Source organism: Thunnus thynnus, chromosome 23 (assembly GCF_963924715.1).
Source record: "Thunnus thynnus chromosome 23, fThuThy2.1, whole genome shotgun sequence".
Taxonomy (NCBI): domain Eukaryota; kingdom Metazoa; phylum Chordata; class Actinopteri; order Scombriformes; family Scombridae; genus Thunnus; species Thunnus thynnus.
The window spans coordinates 19,958,010-19,978,069 of NC_089539.1; the positions used below are offsets into that span (position 1 = coordinate 19,958,010).

At 41.3% G+C, this 20,060-nt stretch overlaps 2 protein-coding genes across 5 annotated transcripts; one reads left to right on the top strand and one right to left on the bottom strand.

The window, feature by feature from the left end:
* Window positions 1–1,736: 1,736 nt before the first annotated feature.
* pmch (pro-melanin-concentrating hormone) lies at window positions 1,737–7,086 on the top strand. 3 transcript variants are annotated; one of them, XM_067581538.1, is made up of 4 exons: window positions 1,737–2,483; window positions 4,491–4,705; window positions 6,712–6,853; window positions 6,995–7,086. In XM_067581538.1, the coding sequence occupies exons 2-4, from the start codon at window positions 4,532–4,534 to the stop codon at window positions 7,042–7,044; spliced, it is 366 nt and encodes a 121-aa protein (XP_067437639.1). In that variant the 5' UTR covers window positions 1,737–2,483; window positions 4,491–4,531; the 3' UTR covers window positions 7,045–7,086. The 3 variants fall into 3 exon arrangements, with proteins under 3 accessions (XP_067437639.1, XP_067437638.1, XP_067437636.1); XM_067581537.1 differs by lacking the exon at window positions 1,737–2,483 and adding an exon at window positions 2,501–4,395; XM_067581535.1 differs by lacking the exon at window positions 1,737–2,483 and having other exon boundaries at window positions 4,406–4,705.
* Window positions 7,087–7,167: 81 nt separating this feature from the next.
* Window positions 7,168–20,035, bottom strand: parpbp (PARP1 binding protein). Of its 2 annotated transcripts, none has more exons than XM_067581530.1 (11): window positions 19,935–20,035; window positions 19,355–19,511; window positions 18,344–18,577; window positions 18,113–18,217; window positions 17,362–17,532; window positions 17,061–17,215; window positions 13,822–14,005; window positions 13,477–13,658; window positions 11,711–11,792; window positions 8,799–9,021; window positions 7,168–8,160 (listed from the first exon to the last, which is right to left on the bottom strand). In XM_067581530.1, the coding sequence occupies exons 2-11, from the start codon at window positions 19,502–19,504 to the stop codon at window positions 7,838–7,840; spliced, it is 1,809 nt and encodes a 602-aa protein (XP_067437631.1). In that variant the 5' UTR covers window positions 19,505–19,511; window positions 19,935–20,035; the 3' UTR covers window positions 7,168–7,837. The 2 variants fall into 2 exon arrangements, with proteins under 2 accessions (XP_067437631.1, XP_067437630.1); XM_067581529.1 differs by lacking the exon at window positions 19,935–20,035 and adding an exon at window positions 19,636–19,660.
* Window positions 20,036–20,060: the final 25 nt, after the last annotated feature.

Sequence of the window (20,060 nt, forward strand, 5' to 3'; positions counted from 1 at the left end):
CAGCACTTTTTAAAACGGATGTATATAGGGCAACAATCAAACCCTGATGAATTGGCGGGTGCTCTGGCCGGCGCTCAGCAGATGGCAGAGATCAAAATGTGTAGCAGCAGGGAGGTTGGCAAGGTCTCGATCATCCCGGCCATCCTGGATGTTATTTCATCCCTCTCAATGACTAATACAGAATCAATTATCTCACCCTAATGGTCCAATTGCAGTCTGCAAGCTTGCAAGATTTAGAGTTCAAATAAATCAGAGAGAAATTGTGTGCAGAGAGGCTTGGGCAGTGGCAGGTAACCAAGCCATAACAAATAAGCCAAGATACGGATATACAGTATCATCCTGTTGTAATTACTACAAAATGCAAAGCTCAGGATATCTTAAAAACGCTCTGTTTATCCTCTAACGTGCTAATTTTGGATTTCATGGTGAGTAAGAGAGTGGAACACAAAGATGTTTGAATAACCTCAAGAACCAGGATGGTTCTGGAAAGAACTCAATCTGTTCCCATTGATCTGCGTGTACTCAGGATTCAGTGCATCTAAGGACACACATTTTGGACTAAGCCCTGAAATACAATCTCTCCACACTCTTCAACTCCTCATCTTAAGCACACAATTGTCTTTTGAATGACCTTGTGGTCTGTTTTACTACTCTCACCAATTTTACTACTTATTCTACTGCTTGTTTTACAGGAAAAGTGGTTGTAAGGCTTCATCAGTCTTCAACCATTCATTTTTTTCCCCCAATAGGACACACAGGATTTCACTTTGCTGTGTTTAACCTTTGTCTCTAATCCCGAATATTTTCATATAATACGGCGAAAGATCCATTCCTGGCCAACGATGAGTTGATCATGACAAATTTACAAGTAGTCTGGTGTCACATTTTATTGTTATCCTGAGCCAAGGCCAGATGTAAAAGGAAATAGAGGCACAAGGGTCCAGCAAGTGCACTGTTGAGCCTCATGCTACAATGGGAATATTAGCAGTTAGATTAAAGAATGTGAAAAAAAAGTGTCTAAACCATTGGAGGAGATTCTCCCTCTTTCTCAATTTCAGTCGACAGTGGAAATTCACTGAGGCTTGATTATAGCAGGAGAGAGTGTTGGCTCAGCTGTGTGCTTTAAGAACCCATGATGTCAGAGCCTTATTTTCCTTGGAGAGACTCTCATCAGCTGCATTGTTCCAGGAAACCATGGTCTGTTCTCTGGGCAACCAAAGAATCCTGCCCAAATGCGGTCCCCCTTTTTGCACCCGCATCTCTGCTGAATGCAGCACGCCGGCCTCTGGCACAACTCGAGTCCCTGCTGCACACATACGGGGATACACACACTCATGCATGGAGCATCAGTGCATCACATTTCCCTGGAACTGGAGCATCCTCTCTGCTGCGACACACTCTGTGTTTGTTATTTCTGTCTTTTTATTTTTTATTAGAAGAAGAGTGTTGGTGATGAAAGGCAGCGTGTTAATACAGGACGAGGAAATATTGTGTTGGCCCCGCGAGGATTATAAAACAATGCTGCTACTGATGTCATAGGGCCCTGACTTCTGAGGTCTCTTTACGCAGAAAGATGTAGGCGGTGTGACTGAAATACAGCACCGGCAACTGACAGGTGATGCAAGCAGCTTACAGAGCTGATGAAAAAACTACTCTGCAGCTTCCTCAAGTTCAAAATTTAAAACATGCACAGAGACCGAAAAGGACCTGGAGGCAATTACGACTGCTTACAAACAAGACCAACTGTAAATCAGTGACAGCTCAGTCAGTAGTTCAATAAACTTTACTGGCATCAGCTGAAAATTTGACAAGCTGTGTTGTGGAAACTTCATTGAGTAAACATAAAGATTTAGTACATAATGTTCATGGATACCACCGAATCACATCTGGTCCTCATAAGATTATTTGACTCTTGGCTTTTTTGCTAATGTTCTTTGTTAGAGAATTATGGTAATGATTTCTTAGAAATTTAGACTAGGGAAAAATGAATGTCAGAGTTACCAGATAAAGACCTTCACCACAGCTCAGAGTTCGTTGGATCCTCTCAGTAAGTGCCAAGGAAGCTGATAGAGCCCAGAAGCTTTGGTTGTGGTGGGACCGCATATTTGCAGAGCATGTACTGTCCATATTAGTGCAATAAGTGAAAAATAATGCAACTTTTCAGAATCTCTTTTCTACATACACTGGCTGTTGCAGAGATAAAGGAGAAGTTTGGGAAAAGGGAGAGACAGATTATCAGAAAGAGCGAGAAAGGTTACAACAACAGAGCACGAAGCTCACAAGTTCAGTTGTGCTTCTGCTGGAACGGCCGTGCCCCTGTGGACAAGTTCAGTCCTTCAGTAGAAGTCCTCACCCTCCAACAATAATACTTACAAAATAAAGGCTGACCGCTCCAAGTAAAATCACTTCAGCTGGGTTCAATAGATATTATTCATGTACCGTTTCTCCATCCCCTGCGCTACGGCTCCTGTGATGTTAATAAGGTAAGCCTTCGGAGCTGAGAAGGAGCCTACAAGGAGCTATGTCAATATGAAAGCCCTTTGGTTCTGCTTGCCTTTTATCATCAGCCGATGATTGCCATCTTGGTTGTGGGTGCTTGTCGATCAAACATCCCGAGGCCTTGATCATAGAGCTGTGGCATATTATATTATTCTTTAAAGGAAAAGTTCAACATTTTGGAAAATACTCCTATTCACTCTAATATCACTACTGTATCTGCTAAATATGAAGCTAGAGCCAGCATGCGGTAAGCTTACCTTAGCATAAAGACTGGAAGCAGGGGGAGACAGCTAGCCTGTCTCATTCTACCAAAATCCACCTACCAGTACCTCTAAAGCTCACTGATTAACACAACATATTTCATTACTTACTTCCTGGACAACCGTCTTCTGATATTTTTAAGACTAAATAATTGCTAATAATGATTAATAAATTAATATTTTGACATTTTGGGTAATACTTATTATTCGCTTTATTGCCAAGAGTTAGATAAGAAGATTGGTACCACTGTCATGTCTATACAGTAAATATGAAGCTACAGCCAGCAGGCGGTTAGCTTAGCATAGCATAAACACCAAAAGCAGAGGGAAACAGCTAGCCTGGCTCTTTTACTCTTTTGAGTTTTTACTGATGAACGTTATATCTTATTTGTATATTATAAACAAAAAACAGAGTGTAAAAACAACACTTATGGGGGATTATGAGCTGCACTTTTTCTTGGTTGAGTGCGGTAATTTCCAGGGGTCTCAGGTGGTTGTCTGGATCCTCACGGTGATGACAAAACTCCAGTAAATTACAAATAAGATATAACATGTTAATTAGTGAGCTTTGGAGGTACTGGAGGTGTTTTTTGTTAACTTTGGGCAGGCTAGCTGACAAGTTTTCCCTTGTTTCTAGTCTTTATGCTATGCTAAGCTAACTGGCTGCTGCGAGGATGTATTATAAGACCTGGATAGGGCGTTGCCACTCAGACTTGCAGCCAATTTTTCCCAGTGGCCACTCGCGGTATTGCAGGAGGTTTTATACTTGTATAACTTTCCTCAAACTGAGAAAAGCCATTTAAAAATCCGAGACGTCATCACAATGTAAAGTCTATGGGTTGAGCGGGAACTCGCAGATGGGGCCAGCAAGGGAAACACCATTGCACATATTCAGTGGGCCGCACGACACGGAAGCAAACCTAGAAAACTTTTTTTGGTGTATGCGCCACCCGAGCAATTCTTATTGGATTGAACGGGCGCCATTTTTGGTCTGGTTTCCAGTCTTATCCATGGGCTGATGGGCTTACATTTTCCAGACAAACATGAATCTAAACTATTCCTTTAAAATCGCTCATCATTATTTTCTGTGTCGTCATTAGTGTCATCAGTGGCTAGACTTTGGATGTTTTATTACGTGACCTGTGCCACGTGAAGCACACTGATGCCATTCACAGAAAATGACTCACTATGAGAATTCAATAGGCATCTGTCACACAGCGCATTCGGCCTGTCCCGTCACCTGCTGGGTTCAATTTAGCATGTGGATATTGAGGGAAGAGATACATAATTAATCCCTGCCCTTTGACCTCCTGTGAGCTTTTTTGACCCCATTGGAAGGAATTACAGCTCACCATGTTTCCCCTCTTTATCCATTTGAATTCATCCCATCTCTAAACAGACAAAATAGAGTCATTCACCTTTTTCTTTACAAGGGAACATCTATTAATGAAATCATGTAGCTCACTGACACTTTTGCTGTGACCCTTAAACTTCCTGTGACCTTCAGCCTTGAGGATAGATGCATCACTGTAGGAGACGTGATTGGTTTTTACATCTAACAATTTGAAGTTGCAAGCAAAATGCCCTCTCCCTGAATATATAAGACGGCTGAGAGCTCAGTCACAACAGTCGTTAGGTGAGGACGGTCCAGTTTTATGTCAAAGTTGTGTAGTGTAGAACTTAATACTGTAGATACCATGATCTCCATCTACTCTGTCCTGTTTACTCTAGTGCTGTTCTCTGAACTGAGCAGCCACTTGGTTACTGTAGCCATGCCTGCAAGCAAAATAGAAGATGGCGAAACAGAGCAAGACGGCCTGGGTTCATTACTGGGTGACGGGCCCATGACTGAGCAGGCTGTGATTCCCCCCATGTACAGACGAAGCCTCATGCTGGACAGCAACATCAGGGATGACGATGGAAACCCAAAAATCATCATTGTCTCGGTAAGTGTAACTTTTCAAACACTGTTTAAAGGGTCTGTTATATATCACTTACAAGGAGAATGTTTCAGTAGCTCTTTAGTTCGTCAGGTAAAATGTTTTAGCCATGCATCCAAAGCCAAACCTGACAAACCAGAAGTGTTTCTTAATTTATTTACCAAGAATATAGCAATTAGTTACAACTTATAACCCCTTTATAAAGAGCTAATTATTAGAAAGACTTATCTCTGGTGGTATCTAGCCATGCAGATGGTTTTGGTGTTATTTGCCTAGATTTTGAGAAATCCATCTGTGAAAAAGAGCCTTTGAGCCTAATTATAAATCAGCATGCATATGTAAAAGGGTGTTGAATCATTATAAGCAAAAATCAAAATCACAACCAGGACAGCACTCAAATTAAGTTCTTTACTTATGTACGTTTGTTTCGGGCAGATGCCCATTCTGGCATCCAAACTGGCACTGATGATCTATAAAACATAATGGCAACTATGTAGCCAAGTTGAGTTGCCTATTCTACACGATAACAATCATTAAAAGAAGGAGCTTTCAACAACAAAACAAGTATCTCTGGACATAATTATTTATATTGCAAAAACGGGTCAATGAGAAATCTTCAGTCGTGCCAGGAAGCATTAAAGTGCTCACATAATAGGTAAAGAAGTAAAACATTTCAGAGATGGATATCTCAAAACTTGGAAAAACAAAGCCAAAACTATCTGCATGGCGAGATGCCACAATAGTTAACTAAGAAAATATGTTGTCATTTTCATGAACCAATCTTTTAAAGCAATAATTTGACATTGTGGGAAATACGCTTATTTGTTTTCTGGCAGAGAGTTAGATGAGAAGATCAATACTTACTTTTATATTGAAACCAAGTAAGTTAAATATGAAGCCGCTGCCAACAGCTGCTTGGCTTACTTTAGCACAAAGTCTGGGAACAAAACGTTAACAGGCAACAAAAGACATTAAAATGTTATAATCTCTTTGTTTGATCCGTACAAAAAACCAAAGTGTAAAAGCGATGATTTGCTCTTTTCTGGTGTTTATGCTAAGCTAAGCTAAATGGCTGCTGGCTTAAGCTACGCATTTCACAGACAGACATGAGAGTGTCGATCTTCTCATCTACTTCTCCGCCAGAGAGCGAATAAATATAGTTCCCAAAATGTTGAACTATTCCTTTAAAGTTGTTAGATTTGTACAAATTAATTGAATCCAATTTTACCAGCTATTTCGGTTATTATTCGATTGTTTATTCAACCCAAATAAATGTCTGGCTATTCTCCTTATGCAAGTCATTCAGCTTGTACTATTCTGCCAAAGAGAGTCATGCGTCATAACTATTCATTGTATGAGATTTCTTTCTATAAACAACCTCATCTAACCATAGTTCAAAACAACAAAGGAGCACATTATCTCCATCCTGTGACTGAACATTTGACCCTTTTCAATTGGCCACCGTCCTCGTGTCTACTGTTAAGTCAATATTTCATACACATCTATGAAAATATTTTACAGCAGCGTTGGAAAACCGGGAAATAGTGTTAGCTGAAAAGGTCAAATGATCACAAGCCTATAAAGATTTATTGGAGTTACAGTGGGAAGAATGATGATATATCTGTTCTCCCTCAAACGTTTGGCTGAGATGTGTAAAGAGTTTATCTGGCGGCTGTGCCTCCTGTGTGTCATGAACATGGTGGTTATCTCTGCGGTAATGGGGAACAGGCAGCCATGATGTTGAGAACAAAGCCATCTGGGTGAACCCGGGCTCTGGAAGAAAACGGGCCACTGTGATATAGTAAAAAACTGGGAAACACATTTCTTCCATTTGGGGTTCGTGTGGCTTGGATCAGCTGTTAAACATGGTGATCCAACACCTGTGCTGCAAGAGAAAAGATCATCTTTTAAAAAAAAAAAGCAGCTTGCAACCAGAGTTCAGATCCTGTAGTATGCCTTTATGTGTGGTCTTATTCTGTCACATGTAATCACCGATCAATGCTGTGTTTCAGGACATGAGGCTGAAGGGACACAGTGCTCGTGGACTGAACCCAGCCTTTACTCGGAGCCTTCCTCTGATCACGGAACGAAGCTTGAGCCACAATCCTGCCGAGTACAGCTTGAAAACAGACCGCAGAGACACTGACCTCGACAGTGAGTACCCGCAACTCCGTGTTTCTGCATTAAGGTCAAGAAAGTGTTGAATAAAAGCTTCCAATTTAGATTTTTCCCCATGTGTATTATACATAACGAATGTCTAATTTCACTGTCCTTATTCTCTCCATCTCTTTCTAGTGCTGCGGTGTATGATAGGAAGAGTCTACCGACCCTGCTGGGAAGCATAAACGTTTCCCCCCCGTGCTGCCGCTTTCCTCCAAAATGTTCTGTAAAAATTTCTTCCTCATGTGTGTTACACTGAAATGCAAATTCCTTGTAGAAAAAAACAACAACAAAAAAACACAAGTGTGTAAAACTAAATAAAAGTTTATTAAAAATGAAGTCTGCATCATATTTACAGAGTTGATCATACTGTGGAAATTTACAGGTTTAATAAACTATACAACTAGTGATTAGATTCAATTTCAGGCGTAAAGTGAAGCTTACTGGCACCACATTTCCCAACATGCTAAATGCGTAAAAATACCAACTGGGGTGGAAATGATTAATCGCTTAGTCAATAGACAGGAAATTAATCAGCAACAGTTCGTCATGTTTCAAGCAAAAATGTCAAGCATTTGCTGGTTCCCGCCTATCACATGTGAAAGAAGCAGCTTCGCCCCTTTTTCCTGGTATTTTGGATATATTTAGGTTGGTTGGACAAAATAATTGATTTGAAGATATCACATGGGGATCTGGGAATTTTTGAAAGAGATTTCTCAACATCCTCTGACATTTTATAGACCACATTATTAAAAGGAATAGTTCAACAGTTTGGGAAATGTTATTTTTTGGCCACTTTCCACGATTCAGTTGCTTAACAGTCAACAGATGATCTGAAAATAAGAATAATTAAAAAAAATACTAGTTGCAGCTCTAATAGGAACATTTACATACTATATACACACCATTGTTATCACTGGGAGAAAACAGCTGCTTCGACAGGAAGTCCATAAACCGTCATGAAAGCAGAACTAACGATCAGACACGGAAAAAGCTGGTTAGCTTTCCCTGTCCGGCTATCAGCTTCTTCTTACTCGAAGCCTTGCTGACGTTCTTTGCAGGCATTTTACTTGGGACACTAGTGGGCAGTTTCTTCTCTGGAGGCTCGTTTTCTGATCCTTCATGTTGATCAGAGTCCGCCTTCTTCCTCTTGTTGCCCTTGCTCTGCGTCTGACTGCCATTTTTCTTTTTGTTGCCCGAGCCCGCACCTCTGTTCTGGGCATTTCCACTTCTTGCCCCGAGAGCAGCCGCTTGCTTTGCCCCGCTCGGCTCCTTTCTTGGACATTCAGAGGTTGCTTTGGCTGAAAAGATTGGAACAAAGCATAAGGAAGTGTGACAACCAGGTAGAAAAAAAAAATCAATCAATCAGTAAATAATTTATTAAATTAAATGTATTTTTAACACATAATGCAGACAGAAGTGCGAGACAGAAGCAGTGCTTGTACTGGGGTGAGCAACACAGCCGCCATCTTGGCCCTTTAAAAAAAATAAATAACAGGAAAAAGTTGTGATGAAACTGCTGACGTTAGTTCCTAGTTTGAGCAGACTGTGTGTTTATTCTGCGAAACTGAAATTGAACATTTGTCATGTAACCTGATGGAGCAGAGCCTGAATTCCCACAAAACAAAAGACAGAAGGGGAAATGGGCAAAAAGTCTGTGTGAGTGTGTGTGCTTTTTGGTTTTTACTACAGATGTGGGGGTGAGCAGGTTTTATAGAATGGGGATTCATTTAATGGCTGATGGTAAGTACCAGTCCCAGGGCTGGGACTGGGAAGGGTTCAAGGCTGGAGCTGAGAAGGTGTGCCTGGGCCTCAGTCCAGCTGTGTGGCGTCAGAGGAAACAGAAATCTATCCCAGCAGAAAAAAAAAAAAACGCTGCACGGCTTATGATAACATTTTGAGCTGTTCTCAGCATACAGTGAAGTAGTACATAAAGTACCTGTATTATTTGTTGAAAATGAATTTGTAACTGTGGTTGTGTCCTCCTCCTCCTCCTCCTCCTCCTCCTGCTCCTCCACACCTGGGGTGGTTTTGGGTTTGGGTGCTGGGTGCACACAGGTAGGGACCTGGCTGCTGCTGGGGAACTCCAGCACACGGTTGAGTGGCAGCTCTTCATCTTTGTATGTGCAGGCGAACTGGGATCGGATGACTCGGTCTCTAGCCTGAAATAAACGGGAAAAAAAAAATCTTTAATACAGTTGATATAACATGTTGACACGGTTGTTGAGTATCAGTGACTCGAGGCAGGTGGCCAAGCTTTTTGGCTTTTACTTCGGACTTTTGAACCAAAACCCCCTTCACTAATTACAATTTCAAGAAGTACTTTCCCACTCCTGCATGTTTTCAAGTGCTCAAGAAAAGAGAAGGGAGTGCCAAATGACATTTGATTCACAGCCATGCTTGCACAGTGGTGCTTTGAGCTAAAATGTCATGCTCACAATGACATGTTGATGTTTAGCAGGTATGATGTTAACCATGGTTACAGCTTACTTTAGCGTTTTAGAACGCTAACATTTGTTTATTAGCACTCAACACAAAGTACAGCTGAGGCTGAAGGTGCTCAAATTAAAGTAAGGCATCACCAAAGTTATTACAATCCATCCATCCAGGGGAACATGAACGCCTCTGCCAAATTTTATGAGAATTAATCCAATTGCTGTTGAGACATTTTACTAAAAAACCACAAATGTCAACCTCATGGTGGCGCTAGAGGGAAAGTCAGGAAGTCATTAGTATTTGTCGTCTGGGGACCATGAAAGTCTGTGCCAAACGTAATGGCAATCCGTCGAATAGGATCAAAGTGGTAGACCAGCTGATCAACAGACATTCCTTGAACCTTCCTGCTAATGTGGCTATAAAGTAAAGAGAAAGACATGTTACAGTGTTTAGCACATCAATCTCTTCTGCTGTAATAAGCTAAGTTTCCCTCTTAGTTATGACAATTTGACTATTTATTGCCTTAGTCATTGCTAAAGGTTTACACCTAATACATCAACCCAAATGTACACCTCTAAGCCTAGGTGTAGAAACAGTCTTCAATCTTATCACAGTCAAAATGTCTAAGGCAGCGGCGTAACACCTCATCAAAAAGCCTTTTTGGACAGAGTGGATAGTTGTAACAAAGTGAATGATACTGAAGACTTCAATCCAGGCCCTGGGGCACACAGATCCACAGCTTTCATCCACTGTTTGATCTACGCCTGCTTGGGATTATCACAATCCAAGGATTTCACCCTTCAGGCCAGTGGGCCACAGTAGGGAGGAGAAATCTGAGGGAAAAAATACAACGAGCAAAGCTGGGTGGGTCCATAAAGCACAAAGGGATCAAAGCCTTTGTGCTTTTTCAAAAGAACTTCTTAAAGGAGCACCTAAAACAACAGTAAACCTAAGATCGAGGCACACTTCAATAATGGAGCTAAAAATGTATGCTGCCCTGGTTGCATGCTAATAAAACATATCTGAAACGCCCCAGAAACAATGGGAGGGGATGGAAGAGTGAACACGGCCAAACTATGACTGACGGGGAACATCTAATCCAATTACAACAGGTGGGAGCCCAACGTGGCACCGTGTGGTCAGACGGCCCTCATTCCTCTGAGGAAAGCTGTCCTCAAATAACCCCTGCACACTGCCTGACCCGACGCTGGAGACACCTGACCAAGACATTCCTGATAATACTTCCAAAAGCAGGTGCAAGCAATTTCTCTGATTTTGTGTTCTCATACGCAGGTGATTGAAGAGAGAACGGGTAACAGGTGTGCCATTACTATTATTATCATCAGAGAATGATGGAGTCATTCTGAAATAAATGTATAAAGTATTATCATATAATCAAAGGTTGATAACGTCAGAGGAGCAACACTAAACTGGCACTGAGAGTTTTAGTAAAAGTTTTTTTTTTTTTCAGTGCTGTTTGGATCATCTGTGGCACTGAGGAAAAGATTTGGAACTGTCCCAAAAGCAGAAACTAAATCTGTCCATTTCTGTGTGTGCCAGTTGACGTCAGTGCATGATGAAACTGCTGGAGAGGTCTGGGATAAAGTCATTCAGCAGACAACAGGAAACAATAACCTTTCAAGTTTCCCTTGCTAGTCGAGTTACGCGACTGATATGGCATCTTCAAAGTGAAATTGATGCAGAAAGCTTCCGCTCACCGAGTTCAGGAAGCGGTGAGCTGCCCAGGGACCATTACAGCGCACTCAAACAGGAAGGCAGCCAGATTGTGGGGAGCTAAAATGACATCTGCTAGCGCAATCAAATAAAGGAGCCATTTCACAAAATGTGTTTAGCATACATGTTTCACAAGGAGTTCACACAGTGGAGCTACTTCATGTTAAAAGTGGTCCAACCTTAAAATCTAAAGCTGGTTTCGTCAGTATTTTTAAGGGTGACTCAGCAGTTGTGGAGAGTATGTTATGATACCTGCAAGAGTCTGATGAAATAATCCTTGTTGCACACAAACAGTCAAGTGTATAGTCAAACTATTCAAAAATGAGCATGCAACAGAAGGAGAATCTGCCAAAAATCAGTCCGATTGTCTTATTCTGACCCCAAAAAACAGCAAGGTAAAGTGACAAAACAGCTGAGCCAGGAAGGAAGGAAAGAGATATTGATATCAGATATACAGTATGCTACATTGTGCACTGTAAGCAAATGGACCTGAGCCCTGACAATAGGATAACTTATCATCAGGATTGGTTAATGGTTTGAATCCCCCATGAATAAGTAGTTTTATGCCATGGATTTAAACAGCACCCTCAAACCAACACTAAGAGCTAAAACACAGCTGTGCAAACGGGAACGGTGGAAGTCAGTTAAGATGTGAGCTTCAGCTAAGCAAATAAATGTTACCTTGGGTTTGAGCAGGTCTAGCCGGCTCTGGACTCGGTTCCTTAGGGGTTCTGGAGAACATCCAGTAGACACTTCAGGGGATCTGAGAGGCGAGCCACAATGAGAGGCAAAGACAAGAGGTTTATAAATTATAAAAAGCTAGAAGGTTACATGGTCACACTCACCAAGAAATCTGCCCACTTTTTCTCAAACACTGCTCTCTCTTTATTGCAGCTTCATATTTTCAACATGTGGGAGATGTTTTCACTAGACTGAGCCGATGTTGGCTTTTTGCAACAAATTGGATACCGGCCATCCAATGTCATCCACCTCCGACAATAATGTAGGTTCCCCCCAACCACAGCCAGTAGCTATTCTTTTTATAATATTATCTTTATTTCAGATGTTTGACCAGAGAAATTATTCCAGTGTGGTGTGGGAGGAGTTTCCTCTGTATGGTTTCAGTGGAGAGTTGTAGTGTCCTGTGTTGGTCTAATAGATGTTTCAGGGGCTTTCCCACTCTGACTGAATCCTTGTGGTCATGAAAATGGTCAAGTCTAATACAAAGCTCTCTAGTGATGACTATTTCAATATAAAATACTAACCATAACTTTTCAAATGTTACGTTTGACCCTGACAGGATGCACCACCACATTTAGCTTAAGGCCCTATGTTATAAAGATAGTACAATGCTGCAAAATTATAGTGCAGCACACAAGGTAGTGGTAAAAACAATATTGTTTCCACTCTGCATGCGTTTCCTTATAAATTGTGATTTAGGAGGTACAGGTAGCACATGCTTGTTAATGTCTAATGTTGAGAAATTTACAATAGAATGATGTTGCGGATGTGCTAAATCATTGCATAGAGCTAACTAACGGACATTTTTATTAGAGAACAATTTGTCAATCATTTTACGTATTAATCGAGGAGTAGAAAATAGTGAAAAATGTCGACAAAGTATGGAAAAATGCCCATCCCAGTTTCCTAAATCTTAAAGTGACATCTTCAAATAGCATATTTTACTTAGTCGAAAACCCAAAGATGATGAATTTACATTGGAGGAGCTGGAACTAGCAAAATATTTGGCATTTGTGCTTGATAAATGCCAAACGCTTGTCATTTAATGCTAATGCTTTGCTTAGCACATTAGCATGCTAACGTTTGCTATTTAGCACTAAATACAAACTACAGCTGAAGATGATTAGTTTTGTAAGGATTCGGTCATACGTATTGGACAAATTAAAAGTTTAATCTGATGTTAAAAGATATGTTAGAGGATTACCAAAGTTATTACAATTAATTCTGAGGGGGACGTGAATGTTTGTACCATGTTTAACAGTTATTTCACTCAGATCCAAAAGTGTGACGCCTCATAAAAAGTCAGAGGATCACCACAGTAATTAGGATTCATTGTCTGAAAACCATGACTGTCTGTTCAAGATTTTGTGCCAATCCATCCAGTTGATATTGAAATATTTCACTGGATGAGTGAAAACTTTGACCTGCTGGTGGCGCTACAGGAAAAGTTGGGATCTCCTGAGTCAGTAGGGTTCATTCATTGGGGATCATGAATGTCTGTATAGAGTTTGATCTAAATCTGTCCAATAGTTGTTGAGATATTTCAGTCTGAACCCAAAGTGGAACCACTGCCCTCCCTCGAACCATGCTAGTGTGGCTAAAAATCTTGATAAAATGAGCCTCAAATAAAATATACTGCCATATTAGAAATACAAAGGTCATTCAAGTCAAACCCCAGTTTATCCTGTATGACCAGCTGTGCCAACCTGAACAACATGAGGACGCAGGTCCCCTCAGCTCCACTGAGGACGGGCTGGTCCTCAGACAGCAGTTCTGCCTTGTTCTTACACGGAGGAGTCAAGGCTTCTTCATCCAGCAGCGCCATCAGCACCTTGACAGTGTCCCGACCTCCGTATGCAGTGGAGTGATTCACTGCGTAAGCCTTTGGCTGGAGAGGAACAACACCACAACTTCGGGTTAGTGCACTGTCAGCTCACACAGCTGAAAATCAAAGAAGATGAAGTGGAGTCTGCATGAACGTATAGATTTCAAGAGAGGTGCAAAAGCCAAAACTGTAGCTCACTGGCTGGAGAGCGGAGGTTATACATTACCCTGGCAGGGCTAATCCCCGTCCTGCCTGCATTAGCAGTCTGTTCCTGGATCTGGTGTAGTTGGCAGATCCTCTCCTTCAGCTCCTTTGCAGTCTCTTCAGCCGCAGCGTACACTGCATCGCCACTGCTGCGTCCCTTCACCAGCGCTGTCCTGATGGCGGTCACCAGCCTGGCTCCGCACACACTGAGATTTAAACACAGTGACAGTCACAATGACATCTGCTGGGAGAGCTGTATTGTGCTGTAGGTAGAGGGAAACTTTTTTGGAAAAAAGGTCTTTATTCTGCTGAACACACACACACACACACACATTCACACACACACGCGCAGGTTTTCATCTGGATGGAATTAATAGTGTTCAAGAGTTCAGCCAATATTTGCCAACATGAATAACTCTCTCCTAAAACTGAAAACCCAGAAAAGCCAGGGCCTTACTCTGAATGTCATCAAAAGATATACTGCAGCTTCACTTTCAATTAATTGGACACTGACTTTAAGGGCTCAGAGTAATTGTTTCGGTGTTAACATCCAGTTCAGCTTTATTTCACTGTAACTCAGCTTTGCCAATGTTAACAGTTATGAAGCAGAAAATATGCTCCAAATCCCTGTTAAAGTCACCCTGGGCACTGTCACTGCGCTCACCGATGGACTGTCAGCGGAGAAACTCCAGGATTTTCCTCTTTATAGTTTTGGGGGATTTTTGTCCACACATTGTTTGCACTGCGTGTCCAAAAATCATAGCAACATATCACTTCTGTACATTTCTAACAGGCAAGTGCACTAAAGCATGTTAGAAAAAGATTGCAGTAAGGTGGAGAGGCGGTGGTCTAACCCTGACCCAGCTCTGATGTGAGGGATCGGGGCTCAGTAACAGAATCATTTGGGAAAACAGATGTTCACTGAACAAGGGGCCCTGAACTCTCCATAGAAGGTGTTTGTATGAGGAAATACAGTACTCCGCTGAGAGCGTAAAGGCACAGACTGTTGAAAGACACGTGTTGGCCCAGTTCATCAGTGTCTCATCAGCCTGCATGAACTGAGAACTCTCAGAAGAGCAGAGAGAATCCAATCCACTACTACACAAACATCACAATGTGTTGTTATGGCTCGGACTGAGTGAAGCTATAGTCGCTACTGGGACTGCTACAAAGGGTGCCTTCAACGGCTTCACCTCTTGAGCTCGACCCCTCACATGATTGAATGGCTAAATCATTTCTGATAACCACTTCTGTTGTGGTGCCAGAGGCTTCATCGTCCAAAATAATCTGTAATGGTATGGAGAATGATCTGTGGGGCTCGAGATTTGATGATAATTCATCAAAGTAAGCGCACCAGACAGGGAACAAGTTATTTAACACAGACAGGCTTTGATGTAGCGAAGATGAACATGCTTTAGCAATTCAAATGTTATCACGAGAAGAAGTTTAGACGAGGGGAGTCATTACAGGGTTTTGAAGGGAAATAATAAGCCGCAGTGGGACAGGTGGATTTTATGATCACAGGTGTGATTTCAGTGCCCACGGCTGCAAATATGCCAACCGGTATCAGTTCAGCTTTCTGAATTTAATCAGAATTCATGAAAATTGAATGGGCCACATCAGAGAGAGAGAGGAAACTGAATTATTTAACCTGAATTTGAATTGCAAGAAGAAGTGAAGCAAATTCCATTCAATAATAAATTACGAGTTTCATTGTATTTGACTTCAGTCGCTGCCAGATACCGAAGCGTGCTCGACTTTTCTTGGAATCTGTGTATTCCCATCTTCGGCTCAGGATGATTTCTCCGGAGAAGGGAGTATGTTTATATGAGTATAAGACTATAATAAATTAAATACAGCGTTTTTCATGATGCATTATTTGAGATGGAAATGTCATCATATTGTCGGTCCTAGAATGTTTAGGATTATCTACTTCAAACTAAGTGATTTATCGTTGATTTAAGAATATTAGGAAAAAAAAGGGGGAAAAAGAATGACAGTGATCAAGAAGATATTTCAGAACGTGTAAAGACTCCAATGAACCCAATCTTGACATGTTTAAATTGATATTTAGCCATAAATGGAGATAATTACACAACAAAACCACTTAAGACCATCATAAACCACCACAATACTGTAATCTCAGTTCGGTTACTTTCAGATACTTATTGAAACTGTAAGTGATTTTAACTGGACCACAGACAGAAATATTGCAACAGCTCTAAATGGCTTGATGGTCTCCTGCTTCGGCACGAGGCATCGCGTCACCAGAACAAACCCGTCCTGATGAGTTCCTAGAAGTCTCCATGCCCTGTGGCCGTCCAAATGTGCTGTCTAATCTGCTCTGGAGCTCAGATGTGATATTAGATTACAAAGTAGGTTTGGGGCCACCAACAAAGTACGTCCAAGTTATACCGAGAAAAAGGTAACAGTACTACTATGAACCCACCAGCAATAATTTCAATCAGAGCGGGTGCTTTTAGAGTCCGTTAGGATCTTATTAATATATTTTCGGACACTTTGGGGGAAAATTAATGACAATAATTAAAAGCTTCAGTACTTAAAGGAATAGTTTAACATTTTGGAGACTGGCATCAGGGAAATTTTACCTTACCTTTGTGTCTGTATGGTAAATATGAAGCTAAAGCTAGCAGGGGATTAGCATAGTTTAGCTTAGCATAAAGACTGGAAGCGGAGAGAACCGCTAGCCTGTTTCTGACAAACAAGATATGACGTGTTAATTAGTTAAATTTAGAGTTGCTGGTAGGAACATTTTTTTAAACTTTGGTCAGCGCCAAGCCAGCTCCCTACTTCCTGTCTTTATGCTAAGCTAATCTGCTGCTGTAGTTTCATTCTTAACAGACAAATGAGAGTGGTATCAATCTTCTCATCTAACTCTTGGCAAGACAGTGTATTTCTTAAAATGTCAATCTATTCCTTTAATTTATAATGGATTTTAAATCTATGAAACATGAAAATATATATTGTACAGTAAAAGATGAGTCATGTGTATACCTCTTGAGTTTTGAATCGTTCAGTTCTTCTCCTTTTGTCTAAGATTTGAATTGCAACTCTGACACTTTTGCTCGAATTCAGAACTAAACTGGAATCTGTCGGGAATTAACAGCTCAGTTCTGAATGAAGCACCTTCATGCCTCCCAACTTTTACAGCTGATCCTGTCGCAAGAAGGGAGGCATTACCTCAAAAGCAACAGAAAGACAGGGAGCGAGTGGAAGCCTGGATTATGCTGTATTGTGTACCTTGGGTCAGGAATCTCCCCCAGTATTTCCTCCAGGTTGTCTAGAAACTGGACAAAGTCAGACAGGCCTTTGACATGTTTCCTCAGTGGGTCAGACTGAGCTGGAGCGTAGCCCTTTCCTCCAAGCTGGATGGCCCTCACGAAAGATGTCACAGCCTGCAAATGCAGGAAAGAGCCCCAAATGTTGCACCAGAGAGGATTACTCCAATTTTAAAAGTCAGAGTTTTGGTTTTCTCGTTATGTAAAGAGCGAATACATCACCACTAAAGTATAAGTGCATGCAGAGTGTGGATGTTTCTTACCAAGAAGAAGGAAGTATTGTTGTTATGTGCGGCGTGCTTTATGTCGGTAAATGTCTGTCGTCCGAGCGCGCGACTGGGGACGTCGAGGGTAAGCGCCAAGGCCATGTCGTTCTTGGCGTTCACGAGCAAAGTCAGATAGGAGCAGAAAACCCTTCTCACTGCCATTTTCACCTATTGATAATAGACAGAATACACGATCATTTGGAGGTTAGAAACCCGCCTTGAAAACAAAACCTTTGGCTTGATGCCAGGTTGTGTTTATCAACTACGAAAAAGGGACAGTAGCTTTACTGCCTGAGTAACAGCAGCTGACAGCTCATATTAAACTCCAAAAAAATTACGTCACCCCTAGCTGGTAGTGTAGCAGAAGCAAGCCTCCACTAAAAACTCATAAATTTGCAAGTGACAGAGAAAAGTGCAGAAAAGAGACTGTTACAGAAGCTCTTGGCCAGCCACACATTGTGTTGTGTTTTAAACATCTGCCCAGTAATTGAATTCACATTGCACTCTTAAATCCAAGTGATATGATCTAGAGTTCCTGTCAATAAGAGCAGGATGGATTCCAGACAGGAATTAAGTACGCTGAATTCTGGAGAAGTAAATGCATGGATTATTGCCAGCGGGAGAAAATGCATTTTATATTACAACAAAAACTTTTATATGAGGAAAGAGGGCGAGAGATGGAGTTTCTCATGGCCATTTATGTACATGTTGCACCTTTTATTAGTGCATGAAAGAGTGTAAGCAGTACCTGTGAGCTGCAGGGCCTATCTTTACTAGACGGTGTTGACGGGATTGAGAGGTCAAGCACCTCTAAGACCTCCGTGTTGCCTGATAGGAATTCAAACAGCTGGATCTTGGCAAAAGAATAAGAAAAACATAATCAGAGAGATAAATTAATCGGCCTTATCTCTAACTCGGTAGCCAATCTGATCGACCACAATCGACATCATCAGACTGATTTCAACCAGCTCCTACTCACCGGGCTCACAGGCTCGTCTGGGTCTGAGTCCACTCTCAGCTGTTTATACATGGAGAGGATATCAACCAGGTCCACAGTGTTGGAGCGCTTCAGGAAGGATTCGTATGCTTCCAAGATGAGATCATAGTTCTCCAAGCGTGCAAAGTTGGGGGGTGGCAGGTGAAGTTTGTGTAACAGTAAGTGTTTCCAGGCCATCAGGACATCACTCAGAGCCACTTTGAACTCTCCGCTTTGCTGTCACAGGAAGAGAGAAAACAGTGAAAGCAGCAGCCATAATTACCGACGGCCTGGAACCAATCAGTTCAAAAGCAGAGAGACCTTCTCCTGCAGTCCAAAAATGGGCCATGAGCGGTCTCAGCCGGAAATCTGTGGTAATGTCATCAGTTATAGACGTGATGACAGTCAGCCTGATGGTTCAATTGAAATGATGATGATGTGGATTGGGCTAGTGCGCCCTGGGTGGATGACTTACAGCAAGATCACAAGAGAATATTGACACTGTATTATTCCTGTTTCATTGAAAATATTTTTACTTTCTCATTTATTTGCTGGTTTACATCCTTTTCTCAAAAGACCTAAGCTCTGAAATTATTAGCAAAACAAATATCTGGCAGAACTTCATACTGAACAAATCTTCAAAATTTAGATTATAAAAGATTATAAATGACCCCACACATGTCCTGGATTTCCTTTATGTGAAACAAGCAGAAAGTTTGGCTTTATTCCAGAAGCCATTGGACTTGTGAAAAGTGACAGTACAAGAAATGGTCAGTTAACCCTATGTGTAGATTGATAAATGCATTTTTTGATATAATGGGGCCTCATGGTGTTGGATATTATTGGTCAACTAGGGATTGGTCATCGCCATTAATCTTTGAGCATTTCTCTTTTTTTCTTACATTCTCATTATTGTATTTGCAGATTGTTTTGTGGGTGTGAATGAATTGTGTGTATTTGTTTCTGCAAACTGGAGGGACGAGTAAAGTATTTTGAACTGAATTGAACAGTTACCTGTTTATTTACTTCTGCCATGGCCAGCTGCAGCACCATCAGCATGCTATCAGCTCCATGAATGGTGGTCCTCTCAGACTGTAAAATCCTGTGGCACTCTCTCCTGAAGGTTTTCACCATCTGCTTTAGACGGTCTCCTGAAGTCTCCATTGTTCCCCTAGAACAGCACAAAAAAACAAAACAAAAGTCAGTCAAAACTTTGTGCAACACGTGGATTATTAGACTTAAAACAAAGATAAACATGTGAAATCATTCAAATCTAGAGTAGGTTTCTGTTTTACTTGAGTGCATCCAGCAAAAGGCAAAGAATGACTACAAAAAAATAACTTTGAAGGGGCAGAATAAAGTGAGGTAACATCAAAGTATATATAAAAAAGTAATCAGTGACTGGGGTGCAAAGATTTCTACTTTTCTTGGTAAGAGGCTCGTTGGCGTGGGTGGCACATGTAACGTTAATTTATTCAAAACAACATATATCAGCGTGTTTTTATTTCACCCCCGACTACATGCATACATATACGAGTTTTCTAAGTGTATGGATGTAATAAATCACAAACAATGTCGATTAAACGATTCAAACCTCTAAATGTTGTAGTCGACTCCAACGACAACACACGTCCACGACAAAAAGCAGCTGTTTTGAATTTTTAAATTGCCAGTGACGTTAACCGCCTCTCGACCAATCAGTTTGTAATAGATAACAGTG